This window comes from Myotis lucifugus, unplaced genomic scaffold, assembly GCF_000147115.1.
Source record: "Myotis lucifugus unplaced genomic scaffold, Myoluc2.0 scaffold_155, whole genome shotgun sequence".
Classification (NCBI taxonomy): domain Eukaryota; kingdom Metazoa; phylum Chordata; class Mammalia; order Chiroptera; family Vespertilionidae; genus Myotis; species Myotis lucifugus.
The window spans coordinates 122478-142359 of NW_005871203.1; the positions used below are offsets into that span (position 1 = coordinate 122478).

Below are 19882 nucleotides of genomic sequence, written 5' to 3' on the forward strand. Positions count from 1 at the left end.
CTCACCTCCAGGCAACAAGGAAACTCTGGGAGACATCTTCATTGGCCAGGCCAGGGAAAGCGAGGCAGATGACAGAGATTAGAGGGTAGGGGTGGGCAGGCTTATGCAGACCACTTTTTATTTGGTCTGCAAAATATTGGCACAGATGATATTTTTAGAAAATTAAATTAGTTCCCAGTGTTTAACATGGAGGGTTTCACATAGAATGCAGATTTCTACCTCTTGAAAAATAGGAATATCTGTTAACATCGCTTGAATTAAAGTGGAGCAGCCACTACCATTTTGAGATGGTGAATGCTCTTCAGTGTCTCATAGTTCTTGTCTTTTCTTGTTGTCTTAATAACCAGACGGTTTTACTCATTTGTGCTCCCGCAGGACACCACTGGCCTGGAGTGGCCAGGGGAAAGAGACTCGCCTTGCAGCCATGGGATGTAAACGGGTAGCACCAGGAATTCAGGTGCCTGGGCTGAGCTCCCTTGTTTGCTGTTTCCTAAGACACTGGTGGTGTTTATATGGGCACGTCCGCACCGGCCATTGAGCTGAGGCCCTGCCTGCTGGGTGGGGCTCCTGCAGGACCTCCAAAACACGCACAGGCAGAGCCAGTTGTACCCGCTCTGCAGCCATCTCTGGGGCCAGGGGCACCGTGCCCACCAGCCCCCCTGCGCTCTGAGCTTGTGCCTGGAATGAGCACAGGACAGGTAATAGGACCCCACCCACTGCTCTCAGTTCTGGCGCACCTGTGGCATCCTGTCCCCAAACATCTGCTCTTAGTGAGTGTGAGCCATTGAGTTGAAAGGTTCAATCTGCCCATATGAGATCTTAGCTGCAAAAGCTGACCTCTGAGTGGCTAAGCCTGCAGGGGTGGGGGTGGGGTGGGGCCAGGCCTCTCTTACCCCCCCCACCCCCCCACCCCTTGTCTGTAAGAAACTCAAGGCCAGACACAGGGCTTTCTAAAAGTTTGTTGAATGAACAAACTGGGGATTGGTTAGATAATTTTGTGAGCGTAGAGAAAAAGAAAAATGAAGCTGGAATACCAACTGCAGTTCCCTTCCAATGCCCAGCAATGCCCAGGTTCCGACACATCCGCTTCATGAGGCCATGGGAAACCGTCCCTGAGGTGTCAGCCTCCACGTGCAGGTGGGGGAGGGGCTCCTGAGCAAGGAGGCATAAAAAGTTACCCTAAGCAAAGGGAGCAGTGGTTTTGTTTTATGCGAGTGGCTGGGAATTCAGATGGCTCTGAATAAATAGATGCAAATCACTTTCAATCCCCATGAAAATAACCATTCGAGTGCATCTGGTACTCAGCAAAATGCTGTGCTTGGAAATTTGGCCCCAAATGGCTGATTTCACGAGCAGTCTGCTTCATCGAAGCCACAGCCACAATGGAGGCGTTCTTCCAGCCAGAGTTCTGCTCACCTACTGGCTGCTGTGTTTTCTCTGGGGGAGGAAAGCAGTCTCTCTCTCAGTCTCTCTCCTCTCCCCATTCAAGAAGTAAGCCTCGGCTCACTCTAGTTCCTCGACAGTTCAATAATATTCTGTGATATCTGGGTAGCATTTTGATGATAACAATACCCATTGCTTTTCCTGTGAATGTCAGAATACGGAGAGGAGTTGGAGAAAGGAAAGAGCGCTTTGGGTGTTTCATGCCAAACGTGGCTCAGAGCTGGAGTCAGGATCAGGCAGCCCACAAGAAAGGTTTCCAGTAGGAAGCCAAGAATGACCACGTGTGGCAGGCAGTCAGCGTCCACAGGAGAGAAGGCAGGCCCTGGAGCCGCGGGGGTCCAGAAGCCTGTGTCCCAATCACTGGTCGATTCTGTTCCTCAAGGTGCCCAGGGGTTCCCGTATCCTTACAGCCCAGGCACTTGGCCAGCTGCCATTTCTCTAAGCTTTGGAGATAAAATTCGGGCGTCTTTTTCATTATGACCAGGACACAAGCTCATCCTTTGAGGTCTTCCTAATACACTCAGTACTTCCTCTGAGAAGCACACAGTTGTGACGTGAACTTCAAGTCCTGCAGGAAGTGCCTGGCCTTCGGCCCAGTGTCCTTGGGCAAATCTCTTCACCACCCTTAGTATTTGTCTCCCCTCTGTACAGGGGGTTATACCGGCACATGCTAAGTCAGGTAGCATAAAACAAGCCATATCTGGACACAGTTCCTGGCACCTACTGACGACAAGTCACCTGAGCTGTCATCATCATTGACTTGTAGTGAAAGAGGTTTCTCAGTCACTTCACGATTCATTTATTCAGTCAAGTCAATCAACCCATCCATCAGGGATTGAGTCACTCAACTGCTTTTTATTTTTTTAAATATATTTTTATTGGTTTCAGAGAGGAAGGGAGAGGGAGAGAGAGATAGAAACATCAATGCTGAGAGAATCACTGATCAGCTGCCTCCTGCACGCCCCCTACCAGGGATCAGGCCCACAACCCAGGCATGTGCCCTTAACCAGAATCAAACCCGAGATCCTTCAATACGCAGGCCGACACTCTCTCTCTATCCACTTAGCCAAACCAGCCAGGGCTGTTCAACTGCTTTTTATAAAGGGCCTACTCTGTGCCAGGAATCACACCAGGTCCAGGTCCAAGAGCATGTGCAGTGAGTCTTCTGCGCCCTGGGAAGGAACACTGCTTAGAAGAGGGTCTGCCCTTTTGTCGGGAGGGAGCACCACCGTGGAGGCAGGTAGCAACAGGATCGAAGCTGGGCTGTGGACCAGCTCTCTGCCGTACGTTCTGGAGCGAGGGGAGCTGTTCTGATTCATGTCTACGTTTCCAGCCCCAAGCGCAGCGTGTGCCTTAGAGATGATGCCCAGAGCACACAAATGGATGGAATCGGTGAACAAATGTGCCGAAGACCCGAGGGCAGAATTCATGGAAAGGGGGAGGGGAAGGCAGAGCTGTTAGGGAGCCTGTGAGCAGAAAACCCGCGCTAGGAGGCTTAGTCTAATTGAGGGATAATTAAAGTTGGAGCTAGCAGCTCCATCTGGCCTGAGCTGAGCGTCTGCACACTTTATTTCGTTTAATTTTCACAGCTCTCCTTGGAGGTAGGGGTTGGGTTTTGAATCCTGTGTAATTTGTTTTTACATAGATGCATGTATGTAAAATTTCACTGACTGCAAAAATATGACCATATTGGTGATGATTATACCCGATTTTTCTTTTCATTATTTGTTCTCATGTGTTTCCCCTCATTTCCCCTTTCCAGCGACTCCTGCATCTTATCTAGAAGGTTACACTTATCTTCCCAGGTTTTCCTCTGTACTCATACAATCCTGTGTAGAAAGATATCTACATGCCATACACATAGCTACAGACAGACACACACGTGGGCACATGCACAAGATGGGTATTTGAGGGTCATTGTTGGTTTTACAGAAGTCTGATCATTTTACACACGTTAAAAACTACCCCCCTGTTTTCTCACTCGGTAGTAAATATCCCGTGGAAATAGTTAAAGGCCACGTGTGTTTTCTAAGTAAAGTTTTACTGGAACACACTCACGCCCACTCATTGCCATATTGTTATGGCCACTGTCACAGTGGAGCAGAAGAGTTGGTTAGTTGGCCAAAGAGTGTACAGCCTGCAAAGCCACTTCTTACCTTGACAGAAAAGTCTGCCAACCTTGGTCTTATTCATTCTTTTTCATCACTGCGTGATATTCCCGAGTCTCAATGGAAAATTAATTTATTAAGCCTGTCTATGGGAATATCAGAATTTTTTGCCAAGAATAAACAATACTGCAATAGACAAATATATGTGCCTTTATATACTGTTTATTTAACTGAGTTTCTAAAAACTTTAACTGGATTTTCTAAACTCAAGAGTAGGCTTGCTGAATTAAAGTGTGTAAGTATTTTTTTTAAAAATTCAAATAAGTGTCGCTACATTGCCTTCCAAAATACTGGAACACTTTGCATTTTATTGGCAGTGTTATTAGGTCCGTTTGGTAGAGGGGGAAGCTGAGGCTCCATGGCTTAGCATTAGTAAGTGAAGAGTCAGGACAGGGACATACAGCCCAGGACTTGGACTCAGTGGGAACCGAATCGGAGGGAGAACACAGGGCACCCGGGGCCTGAGTGTAGTGTTTGCAGGCTGGGCAGGGGTGACAGGGGAGGGAACGGGACAGGGACACTCAGGAACTTTGGGTCTCCACTGTCATCGCTGGGCCCATGCCAGTGTTCCAGTAGGTCTCAGTGGGGCACAGGAATTTGCATGTCTAATAAACTCTCATGTGAATTTGATGTCACTGGTCCAGGGACAGCACTCTGAGAACCTCGGCTCTAAAGTGACTGAGATCTGGCGCCTGAGTCCCTGGGAGAAAGGGAACAGAGCTAGGGCGAGCACAGCATGGGACCGTGTGCCTCGGTGCCCTTTCTGCACACAAAAGTCACAGCGGGACTTCCACCTCCACCGAGCACCCAGCACCACATACATGGTGCCGAGAGCAGTGTCAGTGCAGCCGGATCCCCTCCCCAGCTGGTTCTGTCGGACGCTGACCTGGCTTTGCACGGGTTCAGCAGGATGTGTGTATAGGGTTTCCTGTGGTTAGAGGCAGGGACATGGGAAGCTCTCTCATGGGAGAAAACTAGATCCTTTCAGGACGTCCTTCCTCCTCTATCATGCAGGGCGTGCACTGCCCAGCAGGGGCAGAGGCGGGCGCAGAGCTGCCTGTGGGGCTCCTGCACTTGGGACAGTCTCTTCTCACCCCCAGTGCTGCCCCAGGAGGATTACAAAGCTCCATCAAGGACAGCAGCGTGGCTGTGCCGGAGGAGTTGGTTCCTGCCACTAGCGCAGCAATTAGCATGGGGAGCAGTTTGTACTGACTGAGGGAGCCTGCTTCATCAAGCGGCAAGGACTCCGAAGTGCAGCGAGCATAGTTCTGGCATAAATTACTCCCAGCTCCCGACCGGACGAGACCTACTTGCTAGCACTTTACCAGGGTGTTTGATAAACCGCCGAAGCATAGATTCGTCAGATTGTGTGGCCCACAAACACACACTTAATTCTATCTTCTTAGAAGCTGGTGTTTGATAAACTGCCGAAGCATAGAATCGTCAGATTGTGTGGCCCACAAACACACGCTTAATTTTCTATCTTCTTAGAAACTATTGTCTATGCTACTGTTCTCTTTTAAGGGAGACGTTTGGTCTGGATTTTGTGTAAATAAACCGAATATTGTAAGATGCAGTTCAAAAGACATTTACTACTCATGAGATATTAGAGTCCTTCACTGAAGCTGAAGAACCACCGACCCAGAGTCCAGAAAGCACAGGTAGAGGATATTTTCAATATTGTTTTCACAGGAGAATATGTAGGCAGACCATGAGGACATAGCTCAGGAAGCCAGATGGATGCTGTCCATGCAACTGGAGGGCGGTGTGAGTGAGACGGCTGAGTTCTGGGTAGAATGAGAGACAGAGACATCGAGAGACTAGTTTCTTTGGAGCTCAGTGTGATTTCTTCTCTCGTGGACTGACTTGTCCCTTCTGACTCACCCTCGCGCACATACCCATAGACCCCACAGCCAGTAGTGTGGCTTGTATATACTCTCAGAGGCCTCTCAGACTTGGGTGAGCTTTGGAAGTCTCCCAGGTTGAGCAGACATCCAGGCGTGGGCGTAGCTCTGACTCAGCTCCACCCTGAGCCAGCGGTGGCCAACCTTTCAGGCCTCACGGACCACCAGTGGTCCATGGACCACCGGTTAGCGACCACTGCATGGGCCATGCGCTTGTTCATCAGGTTGAGTGGGTGGGAAATGACGATGTGATTTGCATATGCAAAGTTGCTGTGGCAGAGACCCCCCCCCCCCCTTGAGTCACTTTGAAGGAGCAGCCTCTGGAAGTTGGAGTCGGAGGATGGAATTAGGAATTATTGTGTCGTGATGATGGATGCTCGCTCCCGAATGGATCCAGGCCCACATCTCGAACGCGCCATCTGGTGCTCGTGATTGACTGCAGCGGCGAACCATTACTTCCTGTCGTGCTGATCAGCTTCCAAAAACACAATCTCCGCAGCAGAACCAGTCAGATTCCAGAGGACGATGTGGCGTGGTTCTGTGGTTGAGACTCCGCACTGCTCTGCAGCCCTTGTCTCCGACCCATAGCGTCAGCCAGGCCAGATTCGGAGGACAGGAACCAGCGGTGCGTGGCCCAGCGGGTGGCCACACTTGCTTTCCTTGTCTCGTTCAGAAGCTCTGCACGTGCTCGTTAGAATTTTTTCTCCTCTGAGAGCGTGGGTGGATATGACTCGTCCATTCTTCTGAGGGAAGGGTCTTGGTGATCAGCATCCCCTCACTGTGGATTGGGACGTCTTAGAAAGGCTCTGTCTGCATTGCTTTTTTAAAATATATATATATATATCTTAATTGATTTTTTACAGAGAGGAAGGGAGAGGGATAGAGAGTTAGAAACATCGATGAGAGAGAAACATCAATCAGCTGCCTCCTGCACACCCCCTACTGGGGATGTGCCGCAACCAAGGTACATGCCCTTGACTGGAATCGAACCTGGGACCCTCCAGTCTACAGGCTGACGCTCTATCCACTGAACCAAGCCAATTAGGGCTCTGTCTGCATTGTTGACAGTGATAATGATGGGGACCATGCTTTGGTCAGTTGTCACTCAAGTTTAAATATTACGCCCTGGCTGGTGGTTCAGTGGTTAGAGCATTGGCCTATATTCAGAGTGATGAAAGCATCCCCACAGTCAGTTCCAGAGCATTTCCTCAACCCAAAAGGAAACCCGTGCCCTTTCGCCATCACCCTCCTCAGGCAGCACTGATTTATCCTCTCTCCCTGGATTTGCCCTTTGGACATTCCTATACATGGGATCACACACGTGTGGCCTTTTGTGTGTGGCTTCCTCACTCAGCATCATGCTTTGGGTTCACACGTGTAGTCGCATGGATCAGGACCGCACTGCTATTGATGCTAATCTGATCACTTTTATTTATTTAGTTTAATTATCTGTCTCCTTAGAAGGGAAGTGCTGTGAGAAAGGAGACTTTCAGGCTCAAAGAAGGGGCAGATGGGTCCCATGTCACAGCTCACGGAGAAAAACCTAAACAGGAACGTGGGTCACTGACACTATGGTCACGTTCCCTGCCTGTGAGCACAGCGATCTTTGTGCCTTCAAAGCCCAATCAGTCAGCTTTCGCCAGGTAACCCAGTTGGTTAGAGCATCCTCCTGATATGCCGAGGTTGTAGGTTCTATCTCTAGTCAGGCCACAAACAAGAATCCACCAATGAATGCATTAATAAGTAGAACAACAAACTCTCTCTTTCTCTATGTCTCTGTCTCGATCTCTGTCTCTCTGTCATCAATCAATCAATAAAAACAACCCAGTCAGTTAGCTCCATTGATTTAGGCCACTGGGGAGATCAAGAGTCACGTGGGCTGGTTAGGAAGAGGCCTGCGTGCCTCGCTGGTTGGGCGGCAGTCTGAGTATTAGACTTTCAGGAAGCCTTGCTCTCCTCCCTGGTGGGATCTTGCGCTGACACTGCTAATGGAAGGGGTAAATGCAGAGCTGCCCTCCCTGCCGGGGACTGTCCTACCCCACGTGCCTGTGCACAGAGCGGGTCTCCCCGAGGCTCACTGCTGCTCAGCACTCGAATGGCAAAATAGAACAAGGCAGAGCCTTATTCCCACGTCCATGAAGCCAGGGCAGGCCACGTGCGCTTTAACCTGGACCCGAGGCTTCAGCCCCGGGCTCGCAGGGCTTCTCATGGGTTGGGCTCATTAGGATTTATTTCTGGAAAGTATTCCCTGCTGCGTGGGCAAAGGCTGGGGCCATTTGTCCTTCCGTCCATCCATCCATTCATCCATCCCCCGTTTGCTAAGCCTCTGGAGGCCCTCGGTAGGTGCTGGGGATACAGAGAGTAGAGGTATGGTCCCCGCCTGCCAGGAGCTCATGGCTGTGGTAGGATGCAGGCTGGTGTCGCGCCATCACAAGACAGTCAGTGGTCACAGTAAGAACAGGTCTCTGTGGGGCCTGCTCGGAGCGCCTGGTGCCATTAAAGGAGGAGAGATGTCAGGAAAACGTCCAGGGGAGGTGCTCCCGGAGCTGACCCCAAGGGGAGGTGGGTGTAGCCAGGTGACCAGTGGGGACGGCTCTTGGGCTTGGGGAGCACGGAGGTGTGAGAATGGGTGCCACGGTGCTGGAGCTGGCTGGACCTGGGTGTGTTCTGGGCCATGAGACTGGAGGGGTAGCAGGATCGGAGGACCCCATTCTAGGAAGCTTTGGCTGTGAGCCTGAGGGTGCTGGGAGCCACAGAAGGTTGTTAGGGAGGCTGGGGAAGGAGGAGGCTGTCGGCTGAGGGGACTTGGCCGAGGTTCTGTAGGCAGTGGCTCATGTGTCTGTTTCTATGTTGGTTGCTTGCCCCGAACTAGGGAGTCCTAAAACTTAGGTTCCGACTCTTAAGTCAGCGGATTCGGAATCTTCCCCCTGCTTCCCTTGTCTCCGTCAGTGGGAGAATTGGTTTAGGGGAAGAATCGCAGATTCATTGCCTGCAGGGCCAGGCGGTTGACATAAGTGATGACAGTTTTGGGGTTTGAGACCACAGACCCCGATGGGGACAGAGGAGCCCATGAGACCACGGTCAGCATCATGACCTCAGGAGCATAGGCTAGTGAGAGAACTAGGAAGTGAGTTTTGTGTGTATACACACATGGGTTTATACATATATTTATTCAACTGTAAGTTTATATAACTTAGTATTTAATGATGGCCGTATTTAACAGCCTGCACTCACAAAATTCCTGAAACATGGCCCAGGGGGCTTTTGCAAGCTGTTTGAGAACCTCTCCCACACCATTGGCTGGATTCATTCTTTCACGCAACAATATTTATTGAGCATCTACTGTCTACCAGGTTCTGGGAGCTTGAGAACACATCAGTGAACAGAGCATTCAACAACATTGTTTCCTGGGTCTAGAGTTGTGTGTTTGTTGCCCCTCCCCCCCATTATCCTACCAGTCTTATTCCTACATGTTTACATCGACTGCTCCAACTCACACGCTGACTCCCTTCCGCGGACCATCCTGGTGGCTCCCCGTGCATGGCTCACTTCCTCTCCCCGGGCTGTGCACATCTGAACTGTCCAATACTTAGAAGTGGCAGCTGCGGACAGTGTGACCGCAAGCACCCGCAGCCTGCTGGGGACTAGAGGTAGCCTGGGGCATCCTTCCTTCATGTGGCTACACGGGCTCCAGCACCCACTGTTGGGGTAGAGTCCCTCCTGTCTCTACATACTGGACTTCTCAGCCAGCATTTTCAACCAGATATTCTCCTGCATTTTCTATAGTTCCTGTGACCTCCCAGCCTCCGGCTGCCTCCCAAAGTGACTTTGGTTATAAATGGGCATATGTTTTGAATGATCTTCCCATAACCCGATTTCCCCAACAATTTTCAAAATGGGAATTTTTTTCCAGGAACGTTTCTATCACAGTATAGCAGAAATACCTCTACTTAAACATATTATGGTTGGGGTAATTTTTTATTTTTCCTTTTGAATGTGAAACCACTCTATTTATTTAAAAGGAAAAACAAACTATATAAAAGTGTATCAGGTTAAAAAAAATGGAGGAGATACCCCAGGTTACCCAATTTTAACTCCTTCCAAATGGAGTGTTAATTTCCACTCCCGCCAGTGGCCTGCGCGAGCCCCTGCAGTAGCTGTTGGGATCCTGCATCAGAGTTACTTGCAACGATAAAGAAAAATGAGGCTGGCACTTTCCTCTTCAACGTGTCACCAAATCACTTCCTCAGGCTTCTGACCCTTGAGAATTCAGACATTTTTGCATGAAATAAGACTTTTCATCATTTTTTCTCCAGAGACAGAATGCTCCTTTCATAAACTGAGCTGTTTGTTCAAAGGGTTGAGAGAGAAAGAGAGCGCCAGGCCTCGTAAGGGTCTCTCTGAAACATGATGTTGTTGCCACTTCCTCCTCAACAAGCTTCTAAAAGCACAGCCAGAGCGCTGGGCTGCAGACACATCCATGGTCATGAGTAATTCAAAGCGGTGGCTCTTTCCCAAGTGTTTTTCCTAGATTACATTCTTATTCTATTAAATATTATCTCTTTACTAGTGGCCCAGTGCATGGATTAGTGCATGTTGAAAGAAAATTAATTAGAATTCCTGGGGTGGTGTCGTGGCTCGAAGGGCGTCTGCAGAGTAGGGGGGGATGGGGGGAAGAAAAAGAAAGCTCATACTCTGGTCTTCCGGCTCATGGTGCTGGCTCCGGTGCAGGGACTAATGCAGGCAGTCCTGGGTGGTGGCTGGCGGGGCAAGACTGGGCAAGACAGGCCAGACACGCCCTGGAGCCAACCCGAAGTTCCTCCTTGGGGTGGTGCACTTGGGGTGATGCTGTGGCTCGAAAGGCAAGGTGTCTTCGGAGTGAGCGGGGTCCCTCCGGCAGGTGGGGTCCCTGGGCCTGGCCACGGGGATCGGGCCGAAATCAGCTCTCTAACATCCCCTGAAGGGTCCCGGAGTGCGAGGGCACTCTGCAATGATGCTGCCGTACAGGGTGTGGAACGCAAACGCAAGGGTGCAGTAAACCAGATTCGGGACCAACAGTGCCCCAGCAACAACATAACCCACCGCTGAAGGTGGAATCGCCCAGCCCCCACGAGGAATCGGGCTCCCTCCTCTCTGGTTCTGGGTTTGTCACGTCACCGAGAACCACTGCTGCCAAGGCACCGCAGCTCAGCAGCACATGCATTGAGCATCTGCCCCCTGGTGGTCAGTGCGCATCATAGGTACCGGCTGGTCTGACGGTCAGATGGTCCTTTAGCTTTTTATATATATACCAGAGGCCCGATGCATGAAATTTGTGCAAGAGTAGGCCTTTCTTCCCCCGGCTGCCGGCACCGGCTTCCCTCTGGCACCCGGGACCCAGGCTTCTGCCGGCACCTGGAACCAGGGCTTCCCTCACAGTACAGATATTATACCTGAACTACCATGCTGATGACTCATGATAAGCAGGGTGTTTTCTTTAAAAAATCTTCAAATGGGTATTGCAGTTAATAGTAATAATAATGATATCCCCATTTGTTCCTGTACCCGGTCTGTGCTGGGCAAATGCTACGCAGGTCCATCTCCCGGAGCGCTCCCCCAGCCCAGGTGGTTTCACTGAAGGATTTCTCTAGTGGTGTGCAGGGACACAACACACAGGCCTCCCTTTTCATTGACTAAATCTGCCTTCCTCTGGTTCGCAGTGGCCACGCATCCAGTGTGTGTGCGTGTGCATACGTGTTGACCAGGTGCTGAGCGATGGAGATGTGAGTCGCCTCCAGGGGTCTGGAGGTCAGGTCTCTGCGTTCCCGTGGGCGGTCAGGTCCCTCTCAGTCACGTCGCTGAGACCCCCTTTTTTGCCTTGACAGCTGCAGATGAAGATGAGCGAGCGGGCCGCCTCGCTGAGCACCATGGTGCCCCTGCCCCGCAGCGCCTACTGGCAGCACATCACCCGGCAGCACAGCACGGGCCAGCTCTACCGCCTGCAGGGTGAGTGCGGGCGACTGTGGTGGGAGCCCGTGTGCGGGAACCTGTGTGCAGGAGCCTGAGTGCGGGAGGGAGACTGTGCAGGTGGGAGGACCGCGGTGGGCGAGGGTGCCAGCACGGGCAGCCCTGCAGAGGGGACTCTGCTCCGCTCACTGCTGCTGGGTGCCAGGCTGGTTAGCCAGCCCCTTCCTCCTGGGCCAGGGCCCATCAGGGCCTCACTCCCGAGGCACCACGTCTGCCACAATGTCCAGGGGAAACTGTTCACAGTGCAGAGATTGAGCCGGAGGCTGTGGCTGAGCAGTGTGCACGTCATCAGGTGCCAGGGGGTCCGGTGGGTTGAGCACAGACAGCGCCCATGTTCCTGGGGAACCTGCTGGAAGCTTAGATTTCTGGGCCCCTCCCAGACCTGAGGAGTCAGGGACTCTGAGGATGGAGACCATCCCCGGTTAACAAGCCTCCAGGTGGCTCTCAGCTGAGGAACCTGCTGGAGGGCAGAGTCCTGGGTGCGGACTCTGCTGCACCTCTAAACAGATCCTGAGACGCCCCTCTTCCAAAGCCGGGTCTCCGAACCAGGTGCGGGAGGGCGTCAGCATTTTCTCACTCCTTCAGATGCAGCTTTTTGTTGATGGCCAGTAAGAACAGCTGTGCATGTACAATTTGTGAATAGAGAGGCCTGGGGGACCCTGATGGAGAACTTCTCTGATGGGGAGCAAGAGGCCAGAACCCAGAGGGCACACGCTAGAGGGCGCCTCGCTCAGAAGGAGGTGCTTGTCGAGCCCCTCAGTTCCACAATGAGTGGTGACCTCGGGGAACAGTGGGCTCAGGTCAAGTGCCTGCTCCCCGAGCCTGGTCACCGGCCGCCCCCAGCCCCTCCTGCTGGCCATTCATCCCCAGGGGCTCCTCCGGGTCCCTCTCCAGGGCTCCCAGACTTTATCATCACCAGCGCCGGCATCTCTGGTGACGTGACTCACAGGAGTGGACAAGGGCACTCGCTCTCCTACTGCCCTTATCGGTTTCCACTTCGTATGCATTGTGGGCCTCTTGGCTCTCGGCCAGCTCCTGCAGGCGCAGTCGTGCCCAGGCGGCAGGGGAGCCGGGCCTTCCTTCGCCTTCATCACTTGTTCTCCATCGCCTGGCACGGAGCAGCCATGTGTGATGTGAAGAGGGCACCGAGTCGGTTGCATTTTAGTCCTTATGCCTTTAGTCTCTGTCACTAGCAGGGAGCACGGTACCTGGTAGACGCTCAAAACACCACTGAGTGCTGTGTGCGTGAGCGAGCGGCTGCGTTGCTAAACAACTGACAGATGCGCTCACCTGCTAGGATCACACGCAGAGTCGGGTCGGGTTGTCACACTGCCATCTGCTCTGTATCATCTTCAGAGATGCTTCAATGTCTGAGTTCCATCATCTCAGCATTGCCCTATGTGTGCCACTTACACTATATATTCAACTTTGTTCAGTCTCATCTACTTAAATACATCTATTTTTAAGTGTATTTCATTGTCTTTTAAGCTGTTAAAACAATTATATTTTTCCAATATGCAATAAGATAAAGCATATGAACTTATACTCACATAAACCTATTGAATGGCTGTATAACCTGACTTTCTACATATACCTACACAATCTTTACACAAAGGAAACATCTTCTTAGATTCCAGGTGTCTGGAATGCAAAAGGAAGTGGAGAACCAAGCTGATGTAGGCATCATAGAGAGGAAATTGCCTTAAGTCCTGAGATACAGCTTGCATGAATCATTTCCCTAGAACCCCGTGTCCGCAAAGATGCCCTGAGAGGGAGGGAGCACTTAAATAAGTTGCAATTTCTGAATTTATTAGCCAATATCCCAGAGTTCCGAAATCCTCGGGACAATCTGGACAGAAAATGTTGTATGAAGAGCACGCTCACTTTCCGATCTCTGGCTAATCCAACTATCCTTAACCAACGTAAGCGCACATTCCTGAGCAATCATTTCAGGCGAAGGGTCTTCTCAGGTTTCTGAATGTATAATAATATAATAATATTTTTTAAAATCATTTTTAAATTGAAGGAGGATGTTTTAGGTACTGTAAGCATATGGCTATGTGCGCCCAGGGTATCTATGACTACCCCACAGGGTTTACATCTGGATACATCTGTTTGGCAGCACACAATCACAGTTTTGTTTTGTTTTTAACAACAACAACAATACAATTTGCAAACATACCTGCACGCACAGAGCCGCCTTTGGTGGTTGGGAGGCCCATGCATAGCGGACAGGTCCGGGGTGACCCTCAAAGACGAATTCCAAGACGAGAGAAGTGGCGGCATCCCCTGTGGAATGGAGCCGAGATGCAAACCATCGAGGCCGAGAAAGAAGTGCACACTCTTCCAGGAGCTCCCGGCGTTGTTTGTATCAAAGATACAGGCCACAAACCAACCAGCGTCGCACAGGGAAGTCCGGGTTTCAGCCCTGTCCAGTTAGGTTTATGTTTTATTATCCTTTCACCCATCACTCAAAAGTAATGAGCAATTACTGTAAATCAGGTTCAAGTTCATGGGTCCAGACGTTTCAAAGGAGCACAGTGGTCGCGCTTACAGAACAGGCATTTGGAGAGAGGGGTGGCTCTGCTTCTGGTGGAGGCAGTGGGGAGAGGCAGAGTAAGTGCCTGGGATCCTGCAGAAACGATGCTTGTCCGGCTCTGTGGCGACAACTGCGGGGCTCTGGAGACCATAATGAAAACTTTCACTGTTGGCTTTTTTGCTGCCGATGGTGCTCTTCACTGAACATACAGCTTTTTATTAGAATTCTTACCTTTCTCCTGTGTTGTCTGCCCAGCAACACTCCCTGAAATTGCCTCTGATCTCGGGCAGCTCCTGTGCGTGAGGGCAGTGCGGGACTTGCCTCACAAGTGTGTGTTTGCTCTGGGTGTGGTATTGGTTATTTCACCCAGTGATTCGTTTTCACACACTTCTGCTACTTGTGTAGGAATTCGTGTAAATGTGTTTCACGTTGCTATTTAATTTGTACCCATGTTTACTGAGGTAGCTCCTCACCTGTGTGTTCTATGTAGATTTGACCCTTTTATTTTACCTTGTGGATTGCTCTTTAGTTGCCGGTATTCCTGGAGACAGTGTCAATGTGTGGCCTGTGTTCTATGGGACACAATTTACCAGTAACTCGTTCCCTTATAAAAATATTGTCCATTGCCCTGGGCACATAGCTCAGTTGGTTAGAGTGTTGTCCTGATGCCCCAAAGTTACAGGTTACATCCCTGGCCAGGGCACATACAAGAATCAACCAGTGAATGCATAGATAAGTGGAACAACAAATCTCTCTTCCTCTCTCTCTAAAATTAAAAAATACATATATTGTTCACAGACTATCTAAAATTATCTTGGTTATCAGGGATGGCAATTTCCATTGCAAATAAATGGAATTAAGTTTATCTATTTTCCAGCTATACCATTTGCCTTCTTCACCCCTGGAAAAAATTAGTGACATCATGAATTAGAGAAATTAGAAAAAGTTAATGACATTATGGCTCTTTGTGTGCCACATGGTAAAATTGCGTGGTACATAGTTCCTTCTTGTTTTGCTGGTATTTATGAGTTGTAATTTCTCTGGCTGGTGTAATCTTGGAGATTATACTAACCCTTATGGGGGAATTTATCTGATTTGAGAAATTTTTCATTTCCTCCCTAAATCTAGTCCTTCGGCGCCACCTTCTGGTTGACCTTGGAATTGTCTCTTTATTATTACTGTTTCTGATACATGCCACACACAGTAAAATGTATTTAATCCACTATCACACCTTCTCATCCCATTTTCCAGGGTCCATGTAGAAATTCTCTTCTACGTTTAGGAATATGCAGAATCAACATGTCAAGGAGGTGTATCATGAAACTGCACTCAGGAGGTTCTTTTAGGAATGCATTGCACAACGTAACACAGACTCGTTTTTTGCCAGTTGTGTTCCGTGTCGTCTTCACCCTCCCCCCTAGCAGTACTGATGCCCAATAAGTTTGGGGGACATGCTACATGTTCATTCTCTTTTCCAAGATTCAGCATGCAGGTCAGCATTTTCAAGGCTCTGCAATGTCTTGCAGTAAAGAATCTGTTTAGCCTTGTTTAAAGCAGAGATGTGCAAATTTATTGAGCATGAAGCCCCTCTTTCCTTTTTTACATAAACAAACATTAGCATATCCACCAGTGAAGGGCCGGGTTTGCTCCTTACAAGGGATACAAGACATACTCCATGAGTATCTTTATGAAAGCAACCCTTTCTCGAAGACCTACTGTGTTGCATGAGGCATTTAAGACACGTGATCTAATTTCATCCTTAAAACAGCCCCTGAGAGTATGTTATTTTCACTAGTAGGGAAGAACCTGAAAATTTGAAGGGTTACTAATGTGTTGAGATTTTCACCTCTCTATTCATTCACTCACTCATTCATCTAGTCAGTGAGTGTTTATTGAGCATTCATCTAGTCAGTAAGTGTTTATTGAGCACCTCCTTTGTGCCAAGCACTGAGCGAGGTGGTGGAGATACACTGGGGCTACTAGATAGGTATGTTTCCACCCCCCTAGAGCTTATAGTCCAAAAAAGATCATTGCCAATAATTAAATATATTTAGTTTCAAATTTGACACATGTCACTTTGAAAAGAAGGTGTTTGTAATAGAGAATAGTGAGGTGTAGCTGTTGATTTGGGGGGGAGGGGCGATGATAAAGGGACCTCTGTAGACCAGGTGGTCACAGGAAGCTGTGGCATTTCTCCCAAGACCTGACGTCTGAGAAGAGGCAGCCATACTGAGGGTGAGGGAGAATCCGGCTCCCTGGCGACGGCAGTAAGTGCAAAGGCCCTGAGACAGAAGCCAGCTGGGAGGTTCAAAGAGCAGCGAGCAGGCAGCGTGGCTGGTGCATAGGGGCGCTAGCGGGCAGCCGGGTACTGTTTGCTTCTCCCAGTGACAGTTCGAGTTGGCAAGAACAGGACTACCGTCTCTGTTTCAATGAAGGCAGAAACCCAGATGCTTGGTGTTCAAGTAGTTGCTCATGATCATATGACTAGTGAGTGGAGGGGGTGGCATGAACTACAGGGTTCTGACACTAGTCCAGGCTACTTCTTTTACCAGGGGCCTTGTCTGTGGGTAGACATTCTGCCACCATGGATGTCTCACAGGCATGTGCCTGCTATGGAAATAGCACCTCCACAGCACTGGCTCCACCACGTGGTTTACATATGTGTTGTAAGGACCATAGATTCTTGGAGTATGTGGCTGCTTTGGAGAAGTTAACGTTGGGTTTCAATCAGTTCTAGCCCAGTCGCTGTCATCGTGTGTGCAGCATTTAAGTCGGAAGACAGATTAAGACTTGAGCGATCGTGAGCAGATGACAAAGAAACCAGGCTCTGAAACTTGCCTGTGCCGCACCAAGAGGGTCAGGGCGGAAGGGGAGCGGCGGGCCCTGGTGAGCCGCATGCCTCCTTTGTAAGGGGCAGCTGCGTCCCCTCTGGTCCGCCATGCTGTGCGCGGGGGCAGAATCCAGGCCAGCACCACCTTCCGTTCTCCAGCAGAGCAGGGAAATGAGCACCTTCCTGGGAAGTCCACAGGGATATAAGCAGTGGCAAGCACATCCCAATGTGCCGTGACCTGTGCAGGCCAGAGAGCGGGGCTGCGCCCAGGTGGGGCCCAGGGCAGTGCCAGCTTGTGACCATTCCGTGAACTGCGAAGAATGGAGAGAATCTTTCCATCCATTTCCTGGCTTTGAACTAAGCACAGTGTTCAAAGCAGCTGGAGAGACGCCGGGAGCCCACGGCAGAGGCCACAGGTGCTTTCAGTTCGGCTTGACCCCAGGTGGATGCCATCAGTCGCTGTCCTTGCAGACTCGGAGCCTACGGAGCTGCTGTTGATGGTACAGAGAGAGGCTCTGCATCTGAGCGAGGACGTGGCTGTTGCGTTAATACTGTTGCACACTGGCTGCTTCCTGAGGGAAACGTTATCAGGCCGTTACAAAGCTAGACCTGGATTCTTACTTGTAACCTCATGAATACCGTGTACCTCCTATTGCATGTGTGTACGTGTGTAGGCAAAGGAAATAGAATCCACAATCGTGATGGCTGGGAGGCTGGAAGAAGGGATGTAGGATGTTTTAAAGTTCAAGGGTTCTGTACTAATCCCTGCTGCTGAGTGCCAGGGACCATCTGACTGGCTAGATAACTCTCTCCCGGTGCACACTTGAGGCATGTGGATACCGACTCTGTGATTTCTATTTCCTTTTTGTTTGGGGGTTGCGACCTCACCGCTCAGCAGACCTGCGGTGTTTCCTTTCGTCCTGGACCGTCTCAGGCTTGGCATGAGGTCAGATGGAAGCAGGGCTGTTTGTGGTCATGAAATAAATGGGGAATGAGCAAGGGCCCCCGGGCTCCATCAATGTTCCTGTGTGGCCCAGGGCTTGAACACAGCGTGGTTCTGAGAGTGACTGGGTGGGCAGCGTGCCCGTGGAGCTGCGGTCCTCTCTCTCCGGGATGGTGCAGGCTTGACCCCTGCCTCTAGCTCCCAGGAGTGCCCTGCTCCAGGCCAGGCTTGTTCTGCTCAGGTTGACCTTTACCTGCCCACAGTGTGCATTTCTTGGCTCTTGGTAACCTTAACCAGCAGGTGGCAGTAAAACCTCGTTTTCTATGAAATCCAGTTATCTCTGCAGATATTGGCAAACTAGGGCTGGCTGGGGGGATTGCAGCTGCTCTCTGATTAGGGGAACAGAGGTGTATGGAACATCGACGCCCACTCCTTCGATCCCTGGTAGTTGCGGCTGTCTTCGCACTATAGGCAGCAGAGTTGCTGTGAGACCAGTGCACAGCCTGTGAAATCTAAGCATGTAGCGCCTGGTCTGCGTGGAAGAAGTTTGCCGCGACCCGATGTTGCAGAGGGCTGGCCGTGGCCTTGTGTGTTTAACTTCCTGACTTCTCATCTTTCTTGGTTGGAACCGCACCCTGAAATCATAAAGACCAAATGGGTTTTAAGAAGTCCTTCTTTGCGGCGAGTTTTCCTAGTTATAAGTATAAAGTTGTCTTCCTTCTGGTCAGGTTTACAAAGAATGTCCTTGTCAAGTTTCCACAGTCCCATGATTCCGTCTCATTTTTCCTAAATACCCTGTGAGTTAATGAGAAAGAAAAATGGAGGAAAATAATCAGTTATCTGATTATAGCCCCAGGCAAAGGCCACATGCAAATGATATGTTAATGATGTAATCTCCCATGAGTCTTATTTGCAAATCACTGTGAGTGGGGACCGTGATACTTACTTCTCATCCATAGACACGTGTTGCTAGCTAATCTGGAGGTGGGATTTCTGGACACGTATGTAACCGCTGTTCTAACATTCTTTTTGGAAAAGATGTCGCCAGTCCTCTGAAGCTTCATCGGACAGAGACCTTCCCCGCCTACCGCCCCGAGCACTGACAGCGACTGCTCAGCACGTGAGTGACACGCGTGGGAGGCGTCCGCACCGATCCACCGGAGGTCACGGGACGGCGGCGAGAAGGATGAAGGAAGCTCCGGTCCTGCCTAGTTGTGTGGTCACTGGGAAACTGCAATACTATCCTTGTCTTTCTTTCTCTCTTTCTTTCCCCTTGGTTCTTTCCTTTTGTAAAAAAAAAAAAAAAATCAAGCCCCCTTAGCGTAATTGAAACATGCTCTACAGATACCGACTTCTTTTACAGCCGGAAAGAAAGGAGTCAACCCACACGTGATTTTCTATGGTCGATCCCTGTCCCCTGCACTTCTCAGTCCTTTTGTGGTCCTTGTGATTTCCCCTCTGCGTCTCAGTTGTGTCACAGTCGGCACTGACAATAAAATGCCCTCCGTTATTTGTTACCTGTGTGTCCTCGGTGCCTCGGTTACTCTTACCTGGTCGGTCTGGTTAGCTACCGGCGACTGCATTTCATTATATCGCCAGTTAGTTTAAACCAGGGCTTCGGCTCACTCTTACTTATTCTGTGAAGGACCCTGGAGTGTTCTTTATGGGGTGAACGTTTCTCACACAACTGTCCCTCTTGTCTTTTTCCAAGCCTTCATTTTGTTTGAAGTACCTTCGTCACCCGTTTCAAAATAAAAGCGCATTCTTCACCCTGAGCACGGTTGGGCATCACTCTCATTCATTAAACTGGTCAGAGCACCTGCCAGCTCGGGGCTGTGCTGGCTGGAGCCCGGGGACCTGTCTCCGAGGACCTTAACTGCAGAGAGTTCGACAAGGAAATAAGGTTGCCCAGACCATTCAGGGCGGCTGCTCCATGGGCCCCAGGGGCGACGCACTTCTAGAGGGAAGGCCTCGCTTTTCCCCAGGCTTTCCCACTGGGGAGTTGATTCGTGTGGGCGCCTCAGGCTAGAGAGAGAGCAGGGCAGCTAT

At 50.3% G+C, this 19882-nt stretch overlaps 1 protein-coding gene across 1 annotated transcript in view; it reads left to right on the forward strand.

Moving 5' to 3' along the window:
- DOK5 (docking protein 5) overlaps positions 1 to 19608 on the forward strand; it is a 66728-nt gene extending 47120 nt beyond the window's left edge. The window contains exons 7-8 of the mRNA XM_023759408.1: positions 11380 to 11500; positions 18872 to 19608. Of these exons, the coding sequence (XP_023615176.1) occupies positions 11380 to 11500; positions 18872 to 18936 (186 nt within the window). The 3' untranslated portion in view covers positions 18937 to 19608. The remainder of the gene's footprint in view (positions 1 to 11379; positions 11501 to 18871) is intronic.
- The last annotated feature ends 274 nt before the right edge of the window (positions 19609 to 19882 follow it).